General features: G+C 43.1%; 1 protein-coding gene across 1 annotated transcript in view; it reads right to left on the reverse strand.

Annotated features, from left to right (window-relative positions):
• HTT (huntingtin) overlaps positions 1-27,252 on the reverse strand; it is a 797,032-nt gene that overhangs the window by 373,852 nt on the left and 395,928 nt on the right. Inside the window, exon 30 of the mRNA XM_029606726.1 lies at positions 18,973-19,050. Within this exon, the coding sequence (XP_029462586.1) occupies positions 18,973-19,050 (78 nt within the window). The remainder of the gene's footprint in view (positions 1-18,972; positions 19,051-27,252) is intronic.

Here is a 27,252-nt window from a genome sequence, read left to right on the forward strand (position 1 = left end):
ACAAACAACCATAAATTACTAAGCAAGCTTCTAAGCAAACTCGCTCCTCTCCAATGAGCCAGAAGAAGATGAAGTTGCCCAAAAAGACAATGGAACATTCGTTTCCCAAATTTAACATAAGTGATCAGCATTGAAAACCTCCAACAACTCTGCACTATAAACAAAACATTAGTATATGAGCGGCAGACTCTCCCCCAGTAAATGGGCGGCCTCTGGACTGATCTGTGGTACAACAGGAATGAAAATTAGCAGATAAAGATCCAATTTTCCTTTCCCTGTATGTACCCAGATCAGTCCAGACTCCTGGGATGTACTTAAGTTCCCCTTAATTCAGGTGGGACATAGAGAGTTCTATTCATAGAACAATCTCACTAAAGCACATGGAAGCTGGAGCCCCGACATCCAAACAATAATGCCTAGCAAAAGTGGTCAACAACTTCCCAGTAGCCACCCAGAAAATTTCATGTGGCAACACCTGATGTGACTCAGTGCAGGAAGTCGCCTGAGAATGCATCAATTATGCCCCTAAACCCCCTGGCAGCAGGCATCCTTTAGAAATGTTTAAGTCGACTCGATCATTTTCTTCAGCCACCATATAATTGTAGCCTTAAACGACTTATTTCCCTTCTCTGGACCACTTTACAATACAAAAAAGTGATATGATCTACAAAGAGGAGATGCGATATATGGAAATCATAAGTGACCTTTACATACCTCAATAATACATTCCTTCAGTCTAAGAGCCTAAAGCAGTGGTTCTCAACCCTGTCCTGGGGACCCCCCCAGCCAGTCGGGTTTTCAGGATATCCACAATGAATATGCATGAGAGAAAATTTGCATACACTGCCTCCATAACATGCAAATTTTCTCTCATGCATATTCATTGTGGATATCCTGAAAACCCAACTGGCTGGGGGGGTCCCCAGGACAGGGTTGATAACCACTGGCCTAAAGCAACCCCACTCATTAGGCATAGAGGAATCCAAATCCATAAAAGCTGGAGGCTCTATTGTCTAAGATGGCATGCCGAGACTACCTCAGGCAGAAAAGAAGGCACCATGCATAAAGTTACTCCCGAATCAGACATCTGTAGGCAGGGATCTCAACATGACAATGCCCGAGCTCCAAAATTCTCCTGGCTGAACAAATAGCAACCAAGAAAACCACTTTAAGAGTCAAGTCTTTAACTATAGCTCTCTTTAGTGGTTCAAATAGAATCTCACACAATCCTCTAAGGCAGAGCTTTCCAAACTTTTCATGTGACACACTTTTTAGACAAACAATTTCACGACACAGTAATTCAGTCTACTAGCAAACCAGAGGTTAAAGGTTAAACAAACAAAACGTATTTCGACAATTTATGTATGTTTCCTTAAATAAATACATAAATAAAATGTTTCACGACACAACCTATCTCATGAAAACCTTTCATTTATATTAAAAATATATATTCCAAGATTAATGTTGTTATAATTTGAGTAACAGTAATAAAAATTGTCTGTCCCCCACACACTAATATCTCCCCCCCCAGCACATGTCTGTCCCCCCCACACTCATCTCTTCCCCCCCCCCCAGCACATATCTGGCCCCCACACACTCATCTCTCCCCCCCCCAAGCACATATCTGGCCCCCATACACATCTCTCCCCCCCCCCAGCACATGTCTGGCCCCCACACTCATGTACCTCTTCTTTTTGATTGTTGTCAGTGTTTCATGAAAAAACAAACGCTATTTTCCAAAAAAACAAGCCCAAGCACATGTCTGTCCCACACACACACACTCATCTCTCCCCCCATCCCCCAGCACATGTCTGTCCCCCACACACTCATCTCTCTTCCCCCCAAGCACATGTCTGTCCCCCACACTCATGTACCTCTTCTTTTTGATTGTTGCCAGTTAAGTGCTTCACTCCCTTCAGGGTTCAAGCCTGCCATGCTGCATAACACCTTCCATGATCACCAGACACTGTTGCTTGCAGTCAGTACTCCTCGTGGCCAGGCCTCATCAGCAGCAGCAGCCAATCAGGGACAGCTGGGCACAAGTCCCACCCACCAAACCCAAAAAAACCACGATTTGACAGAAAATAAATCACCCAATAATAAGCAACCCACGAACTGAAAAAAAAAAAAGTGAATTGCTAGGAAAAAAAAGCCCCAAACTCGCGTTGGAGTTGACCGGGCTTGCGCGACACCTGCACACTGCAGGCGACATACTAACATGTCGCGACACACAGTTTGGAAAGCTCTGCTCTAAGGACTAGATTCAGACTCCAAGATGGGCAAATGTTCCACACCTGAGGACACAAGTTCTTAGCTCCCTGAAGGAAACATAGAACATCCAGATGTGCGGACAGAGGATACCCTTTGCACTTATCTCGGAGACAACCCAATGTCACTACCTAGACACTCAGAGTTAAAGGCCAATCCCTTAACCAGAACCTTTCCATAGCCTGAACAGACTGAGGCTGCACTCCGTCAACAGCATACCAGGACTCTAAGATCCTCCAAACTCGCATATACGTCAAGGATGTAGAAGTTGGAAATAACCACTTCTGAATATCCCCTCCATCTCAGTTGTCTCCTCTCAAAAGCAAAGCTGCAAGACAGAAGTGAGCCACCTGACCCAAAAATATTGGGCGCTGGTGGAAAACAGTCGACTGGTGTCCAAAGCTCAGGAGCCCATCTATGGCCATGTTGATCAGATCTGGAAAGCATGGTTGATGTGCCCATTTTGGAGCTACCAGGATCATGTTGCCTGGATGTTTCTCTATCTGCTGTAATCCCTTGTCCACCAGAGGCCACGGGAAGGAAGACAAAAGAAGAATCCCTCGAGTTCATGGCAGCACCAGAGCTCAGATTCCTTTGCGCCCTGTTCTGTTCAGCAGCTATAAAACCATGATGCCTTGGTGTTCTCTTTGGTCGGAATATCCCCATCTTCCATGAATTAGACATCACTGCCTACAACAGTTCCTATTTCCCGGGGTCTAACTTTCTCTGACTGATAAGATCCACCTGAATGTAGTTCACTTCGGGATTTGTGAGACACTGCCAGCAGCTCCAAATGCTGTTCTTGCCCAGAAAATCAATTCTCAGGCCTCTTGAACCACTGCCTGATTCTTGGTTCCGCCTTGACGGTTGATGTAGTCCACGTCATCGCATTGTCTGATAGGATCCGCACTGGAAGGCCGTGTAACCTTGGAAGACAGGCAAGCAACACAAAATGCACCGCTTTCATCTCTAATTGATTGATAGGCCATGAGGCCTCCTATTTCGACCACTGGCCCTGCGCCAACTGAACTTGCCACACCACTCCTCCATCCAGAGAGGCTTGCATCGGTGGTGACTATTATCCAATTCAGAACCTCTAATTCCACACCATGCTCGAAACTGGTGCGAGTAAGTATCACAAAAGCTGTCCATGGCTTCCCCTCTAATGGATGAGGAAGATGAAACTCTTCCAATACTGGATTCCAGCGGGAGTAGAGCCCCCTGCAGAGGCCGCATATCTGCAAAAGCCCAATGCATTAATTTCAATGTCAATGTCATAGAACCCAGACCTGTAAACAGTCCCAGACCCTGGGCATTGAAAGCTCTAGCAGAAGCCTAATCGGACTCTGCAATTTCAGCAATCTCTCCACCAGTGTGTTGAACTGAGTTCCCAGATACTCCAAAGTTTGTAAGAAGACTAAATGGCTCATTGCTAGGCTCACCAACCATCCTAGGGACTTCAAGCGCATTGATAACTTTTGTACTGATGGTTGACAGAGGTCATTTGATTTCGCATGAATAAGCCAGTCATCCAGATATGGATACACCAACACACTCCTTTTGCAATGCAGCTGCCCCCACCACCCTCACCTTGGTGAAGGTATGTGGAGCCATCGCCAGCTGACGAGAAGGGCTCAAAACTGAAAATGTTCCCTTAGGACCATGAATTCAGGAATCTCTGGTGCTCTAGCCTGATGGCTATGTGCAGATATGCCTCTATCATGCTATGACGGACCTCAAAGTTGGATCTCAGAGTTTTCATGTAGAAAACGGGGAACCTTGAGAGTTGCATTTACTTTCTTTATATCCAATATTTTTTGAATTGGTTCAGGGAAGGAAAGAAACAAGATGCTTAACTTAAAATTGACCTCCTCAGTGCAAGTGCCTCTCTGCAGTTCTGTGGGACAGGGAACTGCTGGCAATAGTTGAGGAGGGATTTCCCTGCCTCTCCCACCAACACTGCTAGGGAATTGAAAATGGCCATCGTTTCTACACTGACAGTGAAAGCCTCAGTGCTAGACCCAGTCACCCGTGAGGCTTGTTCTACCAGTGCAGTTATGCTTAACACAGACACCCCCCCCCCCCCCAAATGCTTTGGCTGCATGCACATGCTGTTCCTCCCCGCACCTGCAGCAGCAGCACCAGCACCTCAACGGCAAGCAGGGGAACAGTTCCTCAGCACCACGGAGCCAACACCTGGTCTCCTCCACTGGCAGAGAAGCTGCTGAAAAACTCCATCGCTGAGCTCCCTGAGCTGCTAAGGTAGCTTCCCCCCCTGGAACCTTGCTGCTGCACTGATTCATCTATCTAGTTCCTTTTCTTTTCTTTTTTATTCTCTGAGAACAAATAAAGATACATAGAAAACAATACTTTCCTTTGGTGCAGAGGTTCAGGTTCCAGGATCACAGGCCACATGGCAGATCAGAAAAGAGCCAGACTTACAATACCTACTTCCCTAGAATGGAAAACAGAGCTGCTAGCAAAAAAAAATAAAAATCAGCCAAATTAAAAAAAGGACCAACTAAAGGAAACCAGCCGCCCTGAGCCTCTAGCTGCCTCAGCAGCCTCGTGAAGGGGAGGGGATCTGGACCACCAGATTTACACCCCATGGAAGTAAGGAGCGAGCGTACAAAAAGGTCATCAACCCCCAGCTTATCCACCTCGACCAGACAGGGAAGGACCCACTAGGACCCAAACAACCCTGGAGAAATGCTTATAAATCCAAAACAGTCTCTAGACTGCAGAACTGTGAGTTTTGCACCATCTGCTGGAGACAGAGAAATACTGAGGGACTGCAGGTGGCACACTGGGTTATGTACAGTGTCAGTGAAACTTTCTCTGTTTCCATCTGCTGGCAGGGCAGCAAAGACCAAGAGTCTGGACTGATCTGGGTATGTACAGGGAAACAATATTTCTTATGATATACAAAGTATGCATGTTTTCTTCACCCCTATGATGTTAGTTTGCAACTTTCAGAGGCCCAGTCAACTAAATTAATTAATGTTGCTCAAGTCACATGAAATATGATACCATACCTCATGTTTCACCTCAAATTAATGTATTTCAGAACAGATTTACTTTAGGAAACGGACAGGATGATACATGTATACAAACATATTAATCTAAGCAGTTAGAAAATGCCCTGATATCAATGTATTAAGGTGTTTCAGCCATTAATTGGCAATTACTGCAGTTAACACAATCACAAGATTTATGTCCAGAAACTGAAATGGGGGGGGGAAAAAAGGTGCTATTTTTGTACCATCTAATAAAGCATGCCAGGGAAAGAGTATGTCACAGAATGCTACAAAATGAAGGGGGTCTTGAATTAAGTCTGTTCCACAATCTGAACTGACAGGAGAAGGCTGCCTAGTTACAAAATTGATCAAGGGAGAGAATACTGCTGCATTTTTTAATTAGTTGAGGATGCAAACCTTATAAATTCAGAACAGAAGAAAGAACCCCAATGGACTCTCCAAGGTGAAAAATAAGCAGATAAAATACATTACTTTAGTACAATAATTAAAATCAATAGTAAGCAAAAATAGCAAATCAAAATGAATATAACTAACTCTGGAAACCTAACCTTGCTGTGAGTTTTGAGATACTGCTTTTTGAGTAGCATCCGCTCCTTTTAACACTGAGCACTAGTCATCCTGTCACAAATCTCATCATGAGGCATGCAATGATTCAGTAGACTTTGTAGGAGGTTTATTACAGTGAACTTCATGCTCAGCTTGTACAGGATATTCATATTTCCTGCTCTGCATACTGTACTACATCAGCATATTTCAAAGAAAGAAAGAGTTGCCACCTTGGCAGTCCTCATATATTAATTTTTTTAAATGGTGCCGGTTTCACATAGAAATTGCTTTTATGGTAAACTGCATTGATGGTCTGCTGCATGTGATGACTGAACAGATCAGCATAACCAGGAATCTTCAGACAGCATTTTAAAATAACTTTCGTCTTATAGTTTGCCCAAGCCGTTATTTAAAAAGCACACCTTAGGGACCTGCAATTTGATTATTTTTCTTAAGCTCCTGATCCTCATTTGCAGGGCCACATGATTTTCTGAGAGAGTAGAAAAATGGCCTCAAATGCCATGGGATTTCTTTCGTTCTCCTTCCACAGGAAAGCAGAGCTAATGGGTGCTCCTCCAGCCCTCCCTTTTCTTTCAAAGACAAATGGCGATGCATTTTGAAATGTTGGACAATCCTTTTCTGGGTTAAATTTCTTCAGACAATATTAGAGTGTATAATTCTGCCTTTCTGGCACAAAAGAGCATACAGTACCACATGCAGATGTGGTGTGATGTGATGCGGCCGGAAGAAGGAAAATATTTTGGGAGAACACATATCCCAAGCACAAAGAAAGGTAGCCATTATCTGCACTCGAACTCAACTCAGTCAAAGCTTTTCCTATAGGCACAATATGGGGAAAATTATTTATAACAGTAGCAAGAGTAGCTAGATTCTTCAAAGGATCAACTTGCCTATTTTCTCCAACTTTTTTCCTTCCTTATTTTTTCGTATTTATACATCTCCATTTTTTAATATATTTTACTTCCTGTATTTTTTTACCTAGTGTCCTATAGAGAAGCTGGCCCTATAAAATCATATCATGGCTGTGTGCGTGTTTCTCCACACTCCCCGTTTCTCCCCACCCCCATCTGTCTACCTAATTACTTTTAAACCATTCATCCAATTGCATTCAAATTTTGCTAGACAGAGCATCCAATTGATCCCCAGCTCACACTCAGGGCTCCTTTTTGGGGAAGAGGGGGTAACCATTTCTTAAAGGGAAATATGCCTGTTCAGGTGTAATTGCAGGGAATTTAAAACACATGGTGATGTTATCGAGCTGGCCTGTTCTTGATTACATAGTTTGAAATATAGCAACATGCTACAGAAAGTAATTCACTCTAAGCAATAAAGCAGCTGCATGTACATTTCATAATGCTTAATTTCCTTCTCTGGTATAGAGATTGGCACATGCTGGGGATAATTTTCAAAAGAATTTACATGCATAAGTCACAGTCTATGCACATAAATCGTCTTCTGAAAATCAACCTGGGGGTTGTATGGGGAAAAATACTAGCACAACACAGTAGTGATAGGTGTTCCAGGGGGTCTGAATTGCGACAGGGAAAGCATTTATCCATACACTTTTGATTTTTGAAAGTACAAGTGTAAATTTATAAACAGAAAGTTCCATCTGCTCAGGAGCAGATGGAACTTCCTGTGCATATATCTGCATGTGTATCCGCATCACCTGGGAATTTTCAAATTGGACTTGTTCGCATGTCCACTTTGAAAATTCTGGCTAAAGTCTGCAGGTACTTTGCAGACTTTAGACCTCTGCAGCTGCTGATAATTTACCCTCATTAAGATTAATAAGCAAGTACAGGACAATTTTCTAAATGCTCAATGTCAACCAACGGCAAAGCAGCTTTAAAAATCCTCAAGGACATCATAATGTATTCTGATCACACTGAGTGTTGACTTATGTAGCATGCTGCTACATTTCAAAATATGTAATTGGGGAATACAGATCATACAAAAATTTGAATGAAATTGGATAAATAATTTAAAAGTTTTTAGGGAAGACATTTACAGGGATATACACAACCATGATTCTTCCCTGTAGGAAACTAGACTAAAAAAGTGTAAATCTTAGGGAGATCAATTATTGAAGGCAATTATCAAAGCTATTTACCTGTAAGGTTTTGCAGTTAGCAGAACTGGCTTATACTCATACAGAAGGTTCTGATTCTAATCTAGAGCAAGGGTATTCAAGGCTAGTTACCACACATTCTTCTCTAGCAATAGAAGCTCAGGGAACATTTTGTTCAGATAAGTTGTAAACAGAGCTACCACAGTTGTGTTTCACCTGCAGAAAACCTGGCCTGCTACTCCCCTATCCAGGGATCATATAAGGGGTTCCAGGACCCAACTCATTCTGTCCAAGAGAACAATCATCTCGCCTATCAAATAAGTTTTTCTGAGGGCCATTCTGTGCAAGATGGTTAGTGCCACAACTGTACAGTTTCTTGCCATGGCAGGTATGCTTGCTTGTTGATATAGAACATAGCTGCCAGAATGTCTGTCTGGAAAAGGACAATTTCATTGGGCAAATGAACCCCAAAGCCTTCATAGCATTCTTTTCTGCCCTTAGCTTGAGGAAGTTTATCTGATGAAATTTCTCCTGAGCAGACCAAAGACTTTGGGTGCAAAGCCCCTCTATATGAGCTTCCCAAACCAGGTTGGATGCATCCATAGTTAGGACAATTTGTACCAGAGAAATTTGGAGTGAGTCAGCCAGCAGTACAGAGTGCACCTTAAGGCTGGGTGGTGCACATACTATCCCAGATATGATGAGTAGCTGGAATCCACTGAGATCTTAAGGTCCACTGGACTCCTCAAATGTGAAGATGCACTATACAAGTAACATGTACAGATGAAGCCAGAAGGATCACAACCTGGACATATCCCCACCAATGTCCACTGACTCATTCCTATAATCACTGCAGCAGATGTCACTTGCAGGAGTCGGATTTTCAAATGAGTCACTGCTACCAGAGCTCTTATAATCCTAATTGAGGCAATGGGCTCAAGTGGGATTTGGGGTAATAAATAACGAACTATAGCAATTTCAGCACCTGGATGGTCTTGCTGAATAACCCTGCGGCACCTCCTCAAGAACTGCCCTTGACCTACCAAATGTCCAAGTAGTTGAAAATATGAACCCGCCAATTTGCAAAGTTGCACAGGCACTACCATAAGGCAGTGTGCTGATATGAAGCTGAAAGATCAGATGCAATACATGAAGTGTATTTTCCTGAGAGCTGGACAATCTCTATGAGAGTCCTTGAAGTTTAGGGTGCACAACCAGCCTCCTTTTCCTATCCTTTTAAGGCAAAATACAATGGAGAGGGAAATCCTTGTGAGCTTTCCCTTATCAGGAAACTGTTTAACACCCACTGGTCAAGGATAAGACTGAGTCCCTTCACATGCATGGGAATCATGAATACCTGCAGAAGAAGCCATCTTATTACCCCATGGGCATCTAAGAAGAGCAGTTCTCCCAGCAGTGGGTAAATTCCAAGAGGCTGTCAAGGCCTTTCGTGGCATATAATTTGAATTAGTATCATATAGATCAAGGGTGGTCTACTCTGGTCCTTAAGAGCCACAAACAGGCCTGGTTTTCAGGATATCCAAAAATGAATATGCATAAGAAATATTTGTATATAATGGAGCAGTGCATGCAAATCTGTCTCATGCATATTCATTAAGGATATTTATTTATTTTATTTATTTAGAGGTTTTTTATATACCGATTGCCGTCTGCACATCGTAGCGGTTTACAAAGAAAAACAGAGCCTGTTTGTTGCTCTTCAGGTCCAGAGTTGGCAAATCCTGAAATAGGTAAACTCCTCCCCTTTTGATTATGCTGAAAACCCAAGTGTCTGAGGAAAATGAGTCAACAGTTAATAGGAAACCTCTGCCTCCCCGCTCCTACAACCTCCCGACTGGAAGGTTTTCTGACATAGAGACTGGAATCTGGGCTATACCCTCCCTGATCCAATCACACATGACAGGTCATGGCTGGTCTGTCCTTTGAGCCCTCTGCTGCTCAGGTGAGAGAGAAGAGACTGCCCAATTATGGAAAAAGGGACAGGAAGAGAGGGAGGGCATAGAAAGCATCTCCTTCTCATTCCATACTCCATTCACAAGCTCCCTGTCCTTGGATGGTAGGCTGGAGCAGCACGAGAAAGTGACTATGTCAGAGATTCTGTCCATAAGATGGCAGACCATGCTGTTTTCACACTCCAGCACATTGACAATGACTCTATGGATGTACTGACATCTGAAGAGTTGGAACAAGACTATAAAAGCATTGACCCTACCTCCTTGATACATCTTCCATTCAAAAGTGCCCAGTGTAGATTGGTCCTGAACCCCTTGGCCTTTTTGCAGGTGGATTCGACCAACATCAAAGGGGAAAGCACCACATTCTAATCACAGTCTCTCAGAAGATCTCATGAATACACAACCTGATCCTCCTCCTCCTGCAAGTCAAGAGTAACAGCTCCTACCATTCTCTTTACGAAGCTGAACAGGATCTCATCCTGCGATGATGCTCCTAGCTCTGGGAGGCCTTGGAGCTTTTCTGTTCAGCTTCTTCTCAAAACTGCTGATGCCAGTACAGACTGGGAGGTAGAAGGGGAGGCCATATCGTCCTGAATATCAGAGAGGTTAATTGATCACTTGGACATTTTGAGATTGATGCAATTCCTGGGACTATAAAGAGAATGAGCTCTTCTACCCCCAGGAATGCCTGGGGGATTCATGTAGGGTTGCTAATTTTCTACTATGAAAATTCCAAACACTTGTAAGGACCGAGAAAAATTTATACTGATGGTGTCCTTCCGCTTCCATGCATCTTTTATTCTCATCCTTGCCCCCCATTTCTTCTCCCCAATGCACCCTCTTCCCTAGGCTCAAGCCCAGCAGAACTGCAATGCAACACTTCCCTTCAAATCTCCCCTGCTCCCCCCACCCTGCCCATTAAAGCCCAGCAGTGTGACAATTCCCACACCAATACCCCCAAACCAAGGCCAAGAACTTCAACACTCAACAATTGGGAGGAGAAATCCAGCCGATTAGGAGGAGCAATCCCACCAATTTATCTTTCTTAGTGCAATACTAGTGTCCATTCCTAATCCTCAACAATGCGATCGAGCAGCACTTGTGTCTGCAGCAGCTGGAGGTCAGCATGAGAAGGACAGGTCTAGTCAAGTTAGGGAGAGAAGCTGGGCTACAGGCAGGCAGCAGCAGACCAAGAGCAGCAGGAATCTCCAGTTCCTATGCTCTAGTCGGGGGACGGGGCCCAGGGGAGAGAGGGGAGACAGTCACAGCGACACAGCCAAACAGCAGGACAAGCAGAGAGGGGGAGGGGGAAGGAAACCAGAGGCAGTCAGTGGCAGGTGAGGCTAATTTTTGTATCAAGCTAAGGCATGGCCAGACAGATATTTTGGTGCCTAGGGCAGGCTAGCATTTTGGCACCCCTCCCCCCCTAAATACTCCAAACCTGCTGACAAAAAATTGAATTAAAAACTCCAACAAGCCCAACTATATTATGCAGTGTTAACAATGGAAAAACAAACTATCATTCCTCTCAAAACATCAAGAAATAAAATCAAGAGATATAAATTATTCATAATATTAAAATCATACTAATAAAAAGAATACCAAAACAGCAATTAGAATATCCAATAATTAAAAACTCAGATAAATTTGTTCTAATACTTCCCAAACACAATAAAATATTGCAAAACAGCATCCAAAATGAAAATTAATATTGATTAAAAAAAATCTCCCACTCTCCATACCTGGAATCTTTTGATTTCCAGTCACCCTGAGATTGTTGTGACTTGGGGAGAGTCGCACAAACTATTCTCTCCCCCCCCCCCACACTCCCCCTCTCTCCCCCCCCTCACACACACTCTTCTCCCTCACACAAATGCCAGCTTACTCTATCTTTTTTATACACGTGAAGGCTCGCGTTCTTTCACACACGCAGGCTCTCATATACACACACAGGCTCTGTCGCACACACACGCTGCTTCGCTCTCTCTCTCTCTCACACATATTATGCAGGCCTCGCTCTCTCTCGTACACATATGCAGGCTCTCTCATTCTCATATCAGTGAAGAAACCAGAACTGATTTTTTTTGGGGGGTGGGCAAAATGTTAACATGGGTGGGCAGTACTAGTTGTACTCTTATCATTAAATAATGCCTTAGAGCGCACCTGACAATGGATTTCTATGAAGTCTGCAACAGCTGTTATGCATGAGTGAACTTAAAATTTTTTTATCTCACTTATTTCTAGCACTTATCAACAGTAAAAAAAATCCTTAATATACCGTATATTAAATATTTAAGTAGAATATCATGTAAAAACAAAGTACATATAACAGAAACATCAGATCCAATCATGTAATAAAACAAATATCTATGTATTCTTCCATGAATCCTCTCTCCAGAAAGGCAGAGATAATCATAAATATAATAAAACAAATAATCATAATAATCGTAAGAACAGATGCAGAGCAGAATTAGGACAGTTCACATTATATATATTTTATTTTTTTTCTTTTCAAATTTTGGTGACATCTCAGCAAAACAAACTCCCGCCACTGTCAAATATTTTGTGAAGACACAAATCACCACAAAAAAAAAAAGATATCTAGAACCTTGCCATACCATACAGTCAGAGTAATAATTCTCAGGATTCACACAGCAGCAACCTTATCTAGAAAAGGCAGCAATACACATTACACCAACCTTGGAACACTAATATACCTTCTATTAGCCAAACAGAACAACCTGGACCACTACAAATCTCTACAGAGATACTACACCTCAGGCACACACAGGCGGCACACAGACTAACCCTTACCTAATACAGAAATAAGGGACTACAAATTAGAAACAGAAACGTGTAGAAAAAAACAAAATAGAAAGCCTAAGAAACCAGACTGAACAGTGGGACTTTAAAGAAAGAGCAAAATACAAAAAATAATAATTCACGTTCCCAAAGATGGAATATCACAATTGCTAAAAACATTTCTTTTTTTCACCTTTGTTATCTGATCTTATTTTTCCAATTAGTTGGTCCCAGTCTTTTTTCCACTTTCCCCTTGTTGGTCTTCTTTTATCAGGGTCTCTCTACTCTCTGTTTCTTCACTCTTCTCCCCTTCCTCCTTCGCCCAGCACACACACACACACACACACACTCACACACACACACACACACTCTACCTCTCTCTTAAAAGCTGTCTCATCCACACACACACAAGCTCTCACTCATGTTCTCTCACACACATAAGCTTGTACTCTCACAAGTTCCCTCATTTACACAAGCAAGCTCTCACTCACATGCTCTTACACACACAAGTTCACTCTCACATGCTTTCCCATACACACACAAGCTCACTCTCATGCTTTCCCACATACATTTATGCTTGTACTATCACATGTTCTCCATATACACACACACAAGTTCTCACTCTCACATGTGCTCCCAGATACAAGCTCTCAAATGATCTCCCCCCCCCCCCCCCCCACACACACACATGCTCTCACACACACTTCTTGGCCTCCCCGATGATCTTTGATTTAATTCATTTGGGCCACTCCATGCACAGTGCCCTGCGGCCTCCTCCCTCTTTTGCCATCGAATCTGGAGGGAGGCCCTATTGGCTGGCTCTCTGGCCCCACACCTGCTCACTGAGATTGGGTAACATGCATGCTACAGTCTGCAGGCAGAACAGGACTTTGAGGATGAAAATCTGGACAATTTCCAGTTTTGCCAGTCGGGTCTCTGGCTTCCAGATACAAAAGCATAAATCCTGATAATCCAGGAAAAATCTGGACAGTTGGCAATCTTTGATTTATGGGTCTTCTGGCATAAGAACATAAGAAATTGTTATGCTGGGTCAGACCAAGGGTCCATCAAGCCCAGCATCCTGTTTCCAACAGAGGCCAAACCAGGCCACAAGAACCTGGCAATTACCCAAACACAAAGAAGATCCCATGCTACTGATGCAATTAATAGCAGTGGCTATTCCCTAAGTAAACTTGATTAATAGCCATTAATGGACTTCTCTTCCAAGAACTTATCCAAACCTTTTTTGAACCCAGCTACCCTAACTGCACTAACCACATCCTCTGGCAACAAATTCCAGAGTTCTATTGTGCGTTGGGTGAAAAAGAATTTTCTCCAATTAGTCTTAAATGTGCTACTTGCTAACTTCATGGAATGCCCCCTAGTCCTTCTATTATTCGAAAGTGTAAATAACCGATTCACATCTACTCATTCAAGACCTCTCATGATCTTAAAGACCTCTATCATATTCCCTCTCAGCCATCTCTTCTCCAAGCTGAACAGCCCTAACCTCTTCAGCCTTTCCTCAGAGGGGAGCTGTTCCATCCCCTTTATCATTTTGGTTGCCCTTCTCTGTACCTTCTCCATTGCAACGATATCTTTTTTGAGATGTGGCGACCAGAATTGTTCACAGAATTCAAGGTGCGGTCTCACCATGGAGCGATATAGAGGCATTATGACATTTTCCGTTTTATTAGCCATTCCCTTCCTAATAATTCTTAACATTCTATTTGCTTTTTTTTTGACTGCTGCAGCACACTGAGCCGATGATTTTAAAGTATTATCCACTATGATGCCTAGATCTTTTTCCTGGGTAGTAGCTCCTAGTATGGAACCTAACATTGTGTAAGTACAGCAAGGGTTATTTTTCCCTATATGCAACACCTTGCACTTGTCCACATTAAATTTCATCTGCCATTTGGAAGCCCAATCTTCCAGTCTTGCAAGGTCCTCCTGTATGTATCACAATCTGCTTGTGATTTAATTACTACTCTGAATAATTTTGTATCATCCACAAATTTGATAACCTCACTCGTCGTATTCCTTTCCAGATCAGAGGCACTCCACTGTTTTCCCTTTTCCACTGAGAAAATTGACCACTTAATCCTACTCTCTATTTCATGTCTTTTAACCAGTTTGTAATCCATGAAAGGACATCGCCTCCTATCCCATGACTTTTTAGTTTTCTTAGAAGCCTCTCATGAGGGACTTTGTCAAATGCCTTCTGAAAATCCAAATACACTACATCTACCGGTTCACCTTTATCAACGTTTATTAACCCCTTCAAAAAAATGAAGCAGATTTGTTAGGCAAGACTTCCCTTGGGTAAATCCATGTTGACTGTGTTCATTAAACCATATCTTTCTATATGTTTACAATTTTGATCTTCAGAATAGTTTCCACTATTTTCCCCGGCACTGAAGTCTGGCTCACTGGTCTATAGTTACCCGGATCGCCCCTGGAGCCTTTTTTAAATATTGGGGTTACATTGGCCGCCCTCCAGTCTTCAGGTACAATGGATGATTTTAATGATAGGTTACAAATTTTAACTAGTAGATCAGAAATTTCATTTTTTAGTTCAATCTGATGTTAACGCCTATCAAATCTTCTTGGTGCTGAAATATCAATTCCCAGTGCAGCTCCTTCCATGATCTGATGCTGATGCCTAAGGCTGGGTTGTACCTGAAAGTCCAGTAGTCCCAGCCGAACAATGTCTGGAGCAGCCTGAAACTTCAGGGTTAGTCCCCCAAATAAAGGCACCTACCAATCATGGGGTACGATAAACCAAAATTGGCCTTGCAGGTGTCACTACCTAAGCTACAGGTCCTTCTAAGGCATCAGACATAAAACTAAAAGCTGAATAGATTACTCAATGGTGCAAAACATTCCCACCAATGCGGCCCTTGAGTGTTAGGACTGGTGCACCATGCAGCCATGAGAAAAATAAGGCAACTTAAACCTGTAAGAAAAAACCTATCTAGAGGACTAGAGAGTGAAAAACAACCTGCAGGGCTCTATGAGAAAACTCTTGCAGCTGCAGAAATTTTCACTTCATCAGCTGTGTGAGAGAAAGAACCATGACGTACATGCTCCATGGAAAAGATAAGACTAAACGGACCTACATGGGATGCATGATAATGGTTAGGGCATTACATGTTCAGTGGGGCATGATCAAAGCTTCTAGAAGGTTTTATATCAAAGTTCAGTGCTGGGCTCCATCTGATGTTACCCATGTGTGAGGACTGCCATCCTGCTTGTCCTTGAAGAATGAAAAAAAAACAAACAAACGTAGATTTATTGATTTTATTCTTTGTAGCTGTCAATTTGCTGTACTGCTGCTTTATGATCATGCTCGCTATATAAAACATAAGCATTCATTTTACTCCATAACCGCCAACTTATATCTGCTCACTTCATGGATTTCAAGCCTTTATTTTGCACATGGGACTACAATTCTGCAAAATTACTGAGCCAAGTAAAGAAAGGGACCATCAGGAGAACTCTGGCCTATAGCTTTTCTTTTTTTCTTTTAAATTCTTTATTTTCAAGTTTTGACCCTTTAGTCTTATCTTTTCCATGGAGCATGTACGTCATGGTTCTTTCTCTCACACAGCTGATGAAGTGAAAATTTCTGCAGCTGCAAGAGTTTTCTCATAGAGCCCTGCAGGTTGTTTTTCACTCTCTAGTCCTCTAGATAGGTTTTTTCTTACAGGTTTAAGTTGCCTTATTTTTCTCATGGCTGCATGGTGCACCAGTCCTAACACTCAAGGGCCGCATTGGTGGGAATGTTTTGCACCATTGAGTAATCTATTCAGCTTTTAGTTTTATGTCTGATGCCTTAGAAGGACCTGTAGCTTAGGTAGTGCCTTAGTTTTTCCTGGTAAAAGTTTTTTAAAACTTTTACCAGGAAAAACTCCTTACAGAAAAATTCAATGTCATTACAAGAAAAGAAAATCTGTCAAGGTATACATATTACATCATATATATATTACTGACATTTAAATTATAAGAAATGAATTAGAAATTAGGAGGCAAAAGGAGCAAAATTTCATTTTCACTCTCTAGTCCTCTAGATAGGTTTTTTCTTACAGGTTTAAGTTGCCTTATTTTTCTCATGGCTGCATGGTGCACCAGTCCTAACACTCAAGGGCCGCATTGGTGGGAATGTTTTGCACCATTGAGTAATCTATTCAGCTTTTAGTTTTATGTCTGATGCCTTAGAAGGACCTGTAGCTTAGGTAGTGCCTTAGTTTTTCCTGGTAAAAGTTTTTTAAAACTTTTACCAGGAAAAACTCCTTACAGAAAAATTCAATGTCATTACAAGAAAAGAAAATCTGTCAAGGTATACATATTACATCATATATATATTACTGACATTTAAATTATAAGAAATGAATTAGAAATTAGGAGGCAAAAGGAGCAAAATTTCATTAAAGTAATTAAGTTTCTAATAATACAAATGGCACGCCTTGGCATCCGCATCTTATATTTCCTTTTCACACCGGTCTTGTTGGAGCATCCAGCTAGGAATGTTTTCTGTTGTTCTGGTTCAAGAAAAATGTAATTCATATTTTGATACCTAATGCAAGCTTTGCAGGGATATTTCAAGGTGAATCTGGCCCCTATTTTAAGGACCTCAGGCCGCATCAAGAGGAATTCCTTCCTGCGTGTCTGTGTAGTTTTAATCACATCTGGAAATATCCAAATAGGAGACCCATAAAAAGGAATTTGACGATTTCTAAAGAATAGCCTCATGACATGATTACGCTCCGTGAGAAATGTAAATGACACCAACAAAGGTTTCCTCTGATTTACCTCCTGCGCAGAAGACATTTCCAATATTTCAGTGAGATTCAATGCTGTAGATAGAATGTAGTTGTAGATAGAATGCTTTAACTATTAAAGGTAAAGCAGACTCAGGGATTTTTAAATTTTTCTTCAGTAAAGCTTAAATAATTCCGATGGTGAAATAGATCTGATCACTGGGAAATTAAGTATACGCAAATTATGAGCTCTTAAAGCATTTTCAACAGCTTCTAATCTTTTAGATGTAACAAAGTCAGAAACAATTAACTTTTCTTGTTTAATTTCCACTGTATGAATTCTTCTAATTCTTCTGATTTGCATGTAAAATTAGTAATTAAGTTATTTATTACAGTTTGATTTTGAATTTCACTATTGTTTTAGATAGAATTTTCATTGAGCTTTCAATTGCACTTAACATGTTCCAAATCCCTTCCAAAGATATAACATCAGGTCTTAATGTTAGGGAATTTTCTGAAATCACTCGAAGCTGTCTTATTCCCTCATCTCCAACAGCTCCTCCACTCAACCAAATACCTTGAGCTGATATTAAACCGGCTGCTTCTTGTTCCCGCGGTGTAGAAGTCCTCAAGGGATCCTCCAAACCGACAAGATGTTCCTCACGCCCCTATTCTGGGGTCTCCTCCCGTCGGAATTCGAAGCCTCCGTCTCTGGCCATCATCAGGGCCGCTTCAGCTTCCACCGAAGCTGGGCAAGAGATCACGATGTTTTGGGGGAGGGCAGGTTTTCGCGGTGATCCGGGGCTCAGAGTAGTGTCTAGGGTCAAGGGGGCCGGCGCTTGCTCCTGAGCCATTCCCCCAGCGACCAAGCTCTCCGGTTTCAAAGATGCAGCCCCCATGAAAAAACCGGGGATAGTGGGCTGTCGGGGGTCCGCTGCAGGTGAGTCAATAATCTCACCCCTTAGCCGCCCCTTTCTCTTAGTATGCGGCATAATTTGCAAGAAAATAAGAATAAAGTTCCAAAGTTAAACAGCCCTTTCCTCCAGCGTTTCAAGCGGGTTCACGCCTCGGTGGCCATCTTGCCTCCAAGCTTTTCTTTTTTTCTCATGTTGCAAAAACATTGAAGTCAGCTCAGGGGATAAAAGGTTCCATCCTACAGATATTTACTCCTCCACAACTAAAAGGCCTTTGTTACTATATGGTGAAAAGACAAGGCAAAGCCTAGAATATTTTATAACTGTCAGACACAATTAACTATCATTGATATGGACTCTTGAACTGTGACGACAACACCTACAAACAAAATATAGCCCGAGTTTCAGATTCCGTTATCTCATTGTAGTATATTAGCATGTAAAACATTTTAAAAAGTAAATTCAGCAGATAATTGCAGTCATATACAGGCCAGCTGAAGGTCTCATTTTCCACATTAACATAATTGTAAACTGCTTTAATTTTATCATTAACAGATTGCCAATTTAGCTTACCTGCTGAACACAAACTGTTGCCATCATTGGTTCCCGGCTGAAACAGGATTTCAGATATCCTAATATCTCTTCAACGCACTATGCAAAATAAGAAAGTATGTGTTCTATCAAGTTTGCTTCATTAACGGGTAACAAAATGCATAGGCACATATCCATAAGCTAATCTTTAAGCACAAAGTGGATTGTAACTTTTTTAAACCAGGCATTATAATGATTAAGACTATGTAGCTCACAACAAGACATTCACAGTACACAGGAAGGGATATTTTGAAAGGCATTTCCACAGGTAAAACAGTTCTTTTCCAGTGGAAATGCCCCATTATAAAATTGTCCACCTGATACAGCTTGTATGCACATAAATTTACCCAGATTAAGCAGTCATTTCCAGGGGCAGGCCTCTCTGCATTTGCACATGCGTAAATTTCCTGAAAAATTTCTGTACACAATTTAAAATTGTGGTCAAAGTTGTCTTTTTTTTTTATATATATATATATATATATATATATATATATATATATATATATATATAAACATCTTCTACGCCCTCTCAAAATCTTGTTACAATTATAGGACTTCCAAATGATAGTTCAATTATTGATAATGACACTTTTGTACTACTGCAATGCACTGTACTCAGGATTACCTCTTGCCATACTTAGGTTGATGCAACAATTACAAAATGGTGCCGCTCACCTAATAGCAACAGAAAATTGTGTGGCAAAAAATTATACTGAGCAATAACAGCTACACATTTTTTTTTATTTTACATATGCACACAACCACTGTGCACGGAATTAAATACCACAGTGAACACTAGTATATAAGCGAGGGACCCCGACACGGCCGTGTTTCGCATCAGGGCTGTGTCAGGGGGATCGGAAAATTCACAAATTTGTATTCTGTGAACTCGAGCAAATTGCCCACTGATTTCTCAAAGCTGAAGTGCAGCTCAGGGCAATCAGTCAAGAGGACAGGACAAGTTTAGGGAGTCACAGAACTGGCCATGACGCCAGAACAGTAGATTGTCTTCATGAAAATGAAATATAGAGGGACTTTGACAATTTAAGCCATTGTGTAAGGCTAGATAAGGATGCTGGAGCAATCACGGGGAGGAAATTGGTTTGATCAACTTTATTGAAGTATAGAGCAGACCGGGTAGGTCTCCAAATGTGAAGTCAACATTGCGGCTGAAGAGTGTGCCGGTCTTACCTCTGTTGACTTCACATTTGGAGACCTACCCGGTCTGTTCTATACTTCAATAAAGTTGATCAAACCAATTTCCTCCCCGCGATTGCTCCGCCACTCCCAGCCTATTTGTATTGAAGGACACAAAGAGTTGAGTGGGCTGCCTGTGACCAGCTGTGCTTTCTAAATAGAAAGCCAAGGCCCTGGGGGCAAGATGGCGGCGTGAAGATGGTGAGGAAACGCTGTTCCAAGATTTCCTTGAAAACTTGCTACGATGCTGCAAAAAGAAAAGGGAAAATATGGGTCTACCCCTCCGACCTGCCCCCAGTACCAGGACATTGAATAACAACAGGACTAGCAACTAGTATGGAGGTGAATACCCCCGCTTCGACGCTAGAGGGAGCCTCAGCGTTGCTGGGGACGTGACCCTTAGCCCTCCTGAATCCCGGGTCCCATTGATGATGCTTTCTACCGGCCTCCTAGCTGCTGCCGAGAAGCAGTCTGCCGAAGCGACAGCTGTGGTATCAACGGGAGAGTATCAGAGAGGAGGACTTTTCGGACTGCCCCTATCTCTCGAAGGAGCCTCTGTGACAGGGGAAGAAGAACCGGAGAGAGAGCCGAGAACATCAACCCCAGAAGGAAGAGGAAAGGAGACTGTGGGAAAACTGGAAATACTGGTGGAGGAAAGGCTGGAAAAGAAAGTGGGTGAGTCTGGCCACTTTCAATTAATATCAAAACCAGCCACTGTGACTCTAGACGCTCTCTGGGACTTAGTAGCCGGTTTAGGCAAATCATTTCAAGACTTCAATGCAAAAGTTGAGAGTATTAATACAAAAGTGGAGAATCTGGAAGTGAAAGTAAAAAATGTAGAACCCAGAATCGATGCGGTGGAGGCTACATTGAAAGCAAACTACGAGTATAATGTGAATTTAATTAAAGGTATTACAAGTGCCTCACGCAAGATTGAGAACTTGGAAAATTATTCTCGACACCTTAACCTAAGATTTCTGAACTTTCCAAAAATAGTGGGACAAACAGTAGATATTAACTTGAAAAAATTGTTTCTAGAGAATTTGAAGCTTGATGAAACGAGCATGCCTTGTATCATCAAGTTGTTTTTTCTACCGGTCTCATTTAAAGATACACAACAGGCAGAAAATCAGTTTGAGATGCTGAATAACCTTACCCTATATTTAGAGGATGCCGCATTGGAACTTTGTTAAAGAGCCACTCTTCTGGTAACGTTTGCCTCAGAACAAGATATGGGTAAAGTCATGAAAAATTTCTTTAAGAATATGGTGACCCCATTTTATGGGGCACCTGTAAGAATTTACTCAGATTTTTCCCGAGCAACGCAACAGAGAAGGGAATTTTTGTCCTACAGGGCACAAATTATATCTATGGGTTTTTCATTTATGTTAAGATACCCTTGCAAATGCACTGTGAAGCTTCAGAAAGAATGCTTTATTTTTTATTTTCCTGAGCAGCTTAAATCATTCATAAATTCTAGGATGATTACTGTTATATCTCCTAGTTAATACTAAGTTGGTATCTTAAAATTTAGTTTGTTGTCAAGCTACGTGAAGTCAATTTCTTTTGTTTATAGCAAAATTGTTACATTTATTTAGAATTCTCCCAATATACACCCCCCTTTAATATTGCTTTAGGGGGAAACTGATTATCATTGTCTTAATTTCTATTTTTGTTTTCCTGTAAACATTAGTTGGAAAAATGATATGAATGTTTCTATTTTCTCTTAGTAAGAATGTCTTACTTGTAATTTGAAAAAGTTAATAAAGTATAAATTAAAAAAAAAGAAAGCCAAGGCCCTCTTGCAGTCCAAAGTATGAAGAGCTCATTCCCCTGGGTGGGAATGAAGCCTGGGAAATAAGGTGGGTAAAACAATGGACTGGTTGGCGTGGAAATCAGTCACCACCTTAGGCAGGAACTTAGGGTGTGTACACAAGACCACACAATCACAAAAGAACTTAGTGTATGGCAGGTATGTAACCAAGGCCTGAAGCTCACTGTCTCTACAAGCCAAAGTAATCGCCTCCAGGAATATAACTTTTCACGTGAGAAACTTCGGGTTGCAGGAACGCAATGGCTTGAAGGGAGGACGCCTGAGCCACACCAGGACAACGTTGAGGTCCCAGGATGCAACAGGAGGACAAAGAGGGGGCTTCAACTGTATCAGGCCCCTCAGAAAGCGACCTACTAGAGTCTGCACCAATATGAGTGTGCAATCGACACCCTGATGGTATGCACTAACAGCTCTAAGGTGGACCCTGACTGAGCTGGTTTGAAGCCCAGACTTGGAAAGGTGCACAAGTAGTCCAACAGCCTGGGAAGGGGGCAGGTGAACGGATCTAAGCCCTACCCTGCACACCAGGTGGAGATCTTCTCCATTTCAGACTATAAAACTTCCTGGTGGAAGGCTTCCTAGAAGCCACCAGCACCTGGGAGACACTATCCGAGAGGTCCAGGGGCTGAAGAACTAGGTGCTCAACATTAGGGCCAATGTCCAGAGGTTGGGATGGCGCAGGGTGCCTTGGCTCTGAGTTATCAGATTAGATGTGGTCCCCAGCTGGATGGGGTCCCCTGATCGATAAATCCCAAAGGAAAGGGAACCAGACCTGTCTGGGCCAATAAGGTGCCACAAGGATCATGGTCCCTCCATCCTGCTGAAGCTTCAGCAGTCTTCAAGAGGAGCGGGAGAGGAGGGAATGCTTATAGGAGACCCCTCCCCCAGTGAAGAGAGAAGGCATCGTAGTCCAGAAGTCCACCCCCCTGGTGACAGGGAGCATAAACTGCATACCTTGTAATTGTACAGGGAGGCGAAGAGGTCTACATCCGGGGTACCACACTGATGAAAACATCTGGCCTCTACCTCTAGATTTAGGGACCACTCATGTGGTTGAAAGGAGTGGCTCAGCTGGTCCACCAGTGCCTTCAGAGTCCCAGGCAGGTATGTCGCTTGTAGCGACATCCCCTGTGCCAGGGCCCAAGACCAAAGGAGGAACGACCCCGTGCCTTCGTTTGTTGACATACCACATCGCAACCTCGTTGTCTGTCTGGATCAGGACTTCCTTGTGTGACAACCGGTCCTTGAACGCCCAGAGGGTGTGATGGATCGCCCGAAGCTCCAAAACGTTTCACAGCGGGCTTCATGGGCGGTCCAGAGACCCTGCATGTGGAGGCCTTCCACATGGGCTCCCCAGCCCTGAGGAGAGGAGTCAGTGGTGAGGACCACGTGAGGCAGGGTGGCCTGGAAGGAAATCCCCTGCTCCAAATTGGAAAGGTTTTCCCACCAAGACAACGATGCCCTCAGACACTCCATGACTGAGAGACAGATCTTGAGGGATTGGGAGGCCTGTTCCCACTGCGACCGTAAGATCCATTGTGCCCTTCGCATGCACAAGCAGGTGAGAGGGGTAACATGGACAGAAGCCTCTATGTGGCCCAACAAACTGAGCAGAAGGCAAGCAGTCACTTGCTGGCTGCTGTGCATTGAGGTTGCCAATGAGACAAGGGCAAGAGCCCAATTGCAGGGCAAAAACTCTTTTGCTTGCACCTTGTCCAGTCTGGTTCATATGAAGTCCAGCTGAGGAGACTGGCAGAGGTGAGACTTTGGGTAATTGATTATGAACCCCAAGGATTGCAGAGTCTGCACCGTCAGGGCTAAAGCGCTCAGCACCCCTAGGCAGGAGTCACTCTTGATTAAACAATCGCCCAGGGACGGGAAGACGTGCACCACATGGCGCCTGAGGTACACAGCCACCACCGCTAGGCACTTGGTGAAGACGTGAGAGGCAGAGGCCAACCCAAAAGGCAGCACTTTGTACTGGTAGTGAGCCTTCCCAACCATGAAGCAAAGGTATTTTCTGTGGCCAGGGAAGATAGCTATGTGAGCATAAATATCCTTTAGATCGCAGGAGCAGAGCCAGTCTCCTCAGAGTTAGCCAAATGGTGAGAGACAGCAGAATTATGTTTAATAGTGGGTGAGAAAGCTTACTTAACAGAGATATGGGCTTCCTCACACACCACCGGACAATTCTGCTCTCCTGATAAAAGGACTACAGCTCATGAAAGCCAGCCAATGAATGTATTAAGTTAATCCAATAAAAAGGTATTACCTATTTTTTTTTTGATCTTTATTTACACACTTAGATCCAAAAGAAGTCAAAGCAACACAGAAAGAACAACCAATAAACCCAAAGGTATATTAAAGCACATTCATCTCAAAATTAGAGTTTTTGGACATGCAAGAAAAAGACTAAAGGGGAAGGAAAATGGATCAAGATAAAAATAAGATGTTTGTGTCCTTTAGTCAGTCAATGAGGACAAAGAATAAAAACTGGAAATCAGCATCTTCAATACTGAATTAAAAGCAAGATAAATTGTTCCATTCCCAACATAACAGAGAAGAGTCTCTTAACATGATTAATCTCCAACTAAAACAGAAATAATGCTCCTAAGGGAGACCAATTCTGTGACAGGTCTTGAAAACTCTTGCCCCCAAAACTAATCTATGTTCTGCCATCAAGGAAATCTTTTTGCTGTGGGCTTTGCAGCATTATAGGTGTATCTGCCTGCGCCCCCCCCCCCCCCCCCCCATACACACTTGGACCCCAAGCTTGGCTATCAGAGTTACCAATGCATTGGTGAACACTCTGGCAAGTGAAGGAAATCTCGGTGGAAGAGCTCTGTAGTTGATCCAAAGGCTGGAACAGATTGAGAGGTGAGAAGGGCTGGTATTTATAAAAATGGGGAAAAAAATAAACCCAGGTAGTTATGTATGAAAGCTCATGGCTGTCTAGTAGAGCAGAACTTCCCAAACCCGTCCTACTGAACCCTATAGCCAGTCAGGTTTTCAGGATATTCACAATGAATATGCATATACTGATTGCCAATGTATGCAAATATATCTCATGCATATCCTGAGAAGTCAACTAATTATGGGGTCCCAGGACAGCTTCTGGATCCTCTGAAGTAGAGCCTGATTCTGACAGATGCAGTTCCAAAGCAGAGGAAGATATTCTTGGGTAGTTCATACAGAACTCATTGAAGAGTCAAGTTCATCATCTAAATCTCTGGAAGACTCTAGGGGGCCGATGCAAAAAAGGCGCATAGAAAGCGGGCCCTGAACAGTCAGCGCCCACTCTCTTAACACGCGCATGGTGCCCCAAAGGGGGGATGCCATGCAATATTTAAATTAGGGGGTCGTGCTAGGAAGGAGGTGCGACCTTAGCGCCTCCTTCCTAGCACGACCCGCCATGGCTGCCTGTCTGCCAGTAATGAAAACGGCCACCGAGTTTATCGGCGGCCATTTACATTACTGGCAGATGGCCGGTTATGAAAACCGGTCTGCAGAGTTTTTTGGGTTTTTTTTTTACTTTAAAAAAATAAGTACAGAAAAGCATTTTTTTCTGCTTTTCTGTACTTCTTTCCAATGCACTCAGCTATTAACGTCTGCTCTAGGCAGGCGTTAATATCTGAGCGATAAATGTGCGCTTGAGACGCACATTTATCTTTTTGCATTCACTCCGCGTTAGACGCGCATTAAATAGGTGCTAATCCCCTTCTTGCATTAGGGGATTGGTTAGTGCCTATTTTACCTGCGTCTAACTGCTCGTTAAGAGTGCGCTAGGCTCAGCTCACCATATTGCATCGGCCCCTAAGATAGAGAGAAAAACTCCATGGTGACACTGAGGCTAGAACTAAGGAAAGATCAATTAGGATGTCTGCCTCTCTTTCAGGATGCTTGCTATTTTGTTAGCAGAGAGAATAAGAACTTTTTGATAGGATAGACTGAACAACTGCACCAACTCCTCATTCAGATGTGTCAGCGCAGGCAATCCAGATGGTGTCATTCTGAGGCTCCTTCTGCCTCCTTGAAGTTCAGAAGTTCTCCTGAATCCTATCTCATATATATATATATATATATATATATATATATATATATATCTATCAGGCAAAAAGATTCTTCTTCAAATGCTTAAAATCTGGTCACACAAATATTTTCACATTTTCCTCTATGAAGAGACTTACTTTCATCAGCCATGGTAAAGCCTGTCCAAGTTCCAATGGACACTGTGTTGGAACCTTGATGATGCAACACTTTAGACCATTTTTAACCAAAAGCCTCCAAGGACCATAATACTTATTTATTTATTTTATTTATTTATTTATTTAACATTTCTTTTATACCGATATCCGTTCGCACATCGTATCGGTTCACAGTGAACAAAAAACCATTGGGCAGTGCCCGTACATATAACATATAACAGATAACATAATATAATATGACAAGCCGTTAAGCCCGTTAAAACGGGCTACATCCCTCTGTCTCTCACCCCCCCTCATTCTCTCTCCCCCCACTCTTCACCCCCTCCTCCCCCCCTCCCTCACCCACTCCTCCCTCCCTCCCACTCAGTCTCACTCACTCCCTCCCTCTCTCTCCCTCTCTCTCGCTCAGTCCCACTCACTCCCTCTCACTCAGTCCCACTCACTCCCTCTCACTCAGTCCCACTCCCTCCCTCTCAGTCCCACTCCCTCCCTCCCTCTCAGTCCCCCCTCTCCCTTTCACTCAGTCCCACTCTCCCTCCCCCCTCTCACTCACTCAGTCCCACTCTCCCTCCCCCCCTCTCACTCACTCAGTCCCACTCACTCCCTCTCCCTCAGTCCCCCCTCACTCACTCCCTCCCACCCATTCTCTCTCTCCGTCCCTCCCACTCAGTCCCTCCCACCCCACTCTCTCTCTCCGTCCCTCCCTCCCACTCAGTCCGTCCCTCCCTCCCTCGCTACTGGCCGCTACCGCCGCCGCCCGCTGTCGCCGCCCGCTACCGCCACCGCCCGCTGCCGCCATTTTTTTTTTATTTTTTTACGCACGGCTCTGACCAACGTGCTGGCCCGCACATGCGCGGTAGAGCTGCTCTCTACTGCGCATTTGCGGGCCGTCGGTCAGAGCCCATTTATAAGGTAGATGAACTAGGCAACATATAAATAAATTTTTGGGAGGAGCCCTTACATATAACAGGCATCAATGGGTAGATGCTATGGAATATAACTATAACTATATACATGAAAGTGCAA

This window comes from Rhinatrema bivittatum, chromosome 1 (genome assembly GCF_901001135.1).
Source record: "Rhinatrema bivittatum chromosome 1, aRhiBiv1.1, whole genome shotgun sequence".
In the NCBI taxonomy this organism is placed as follows: domain Eukaryota; kingdom Metazoa; phylum Chordata; class Amphibia; order Gymnophiona; family Rhinatrematidae; genus Rhinatrema; species Rhinatrema bivittatum.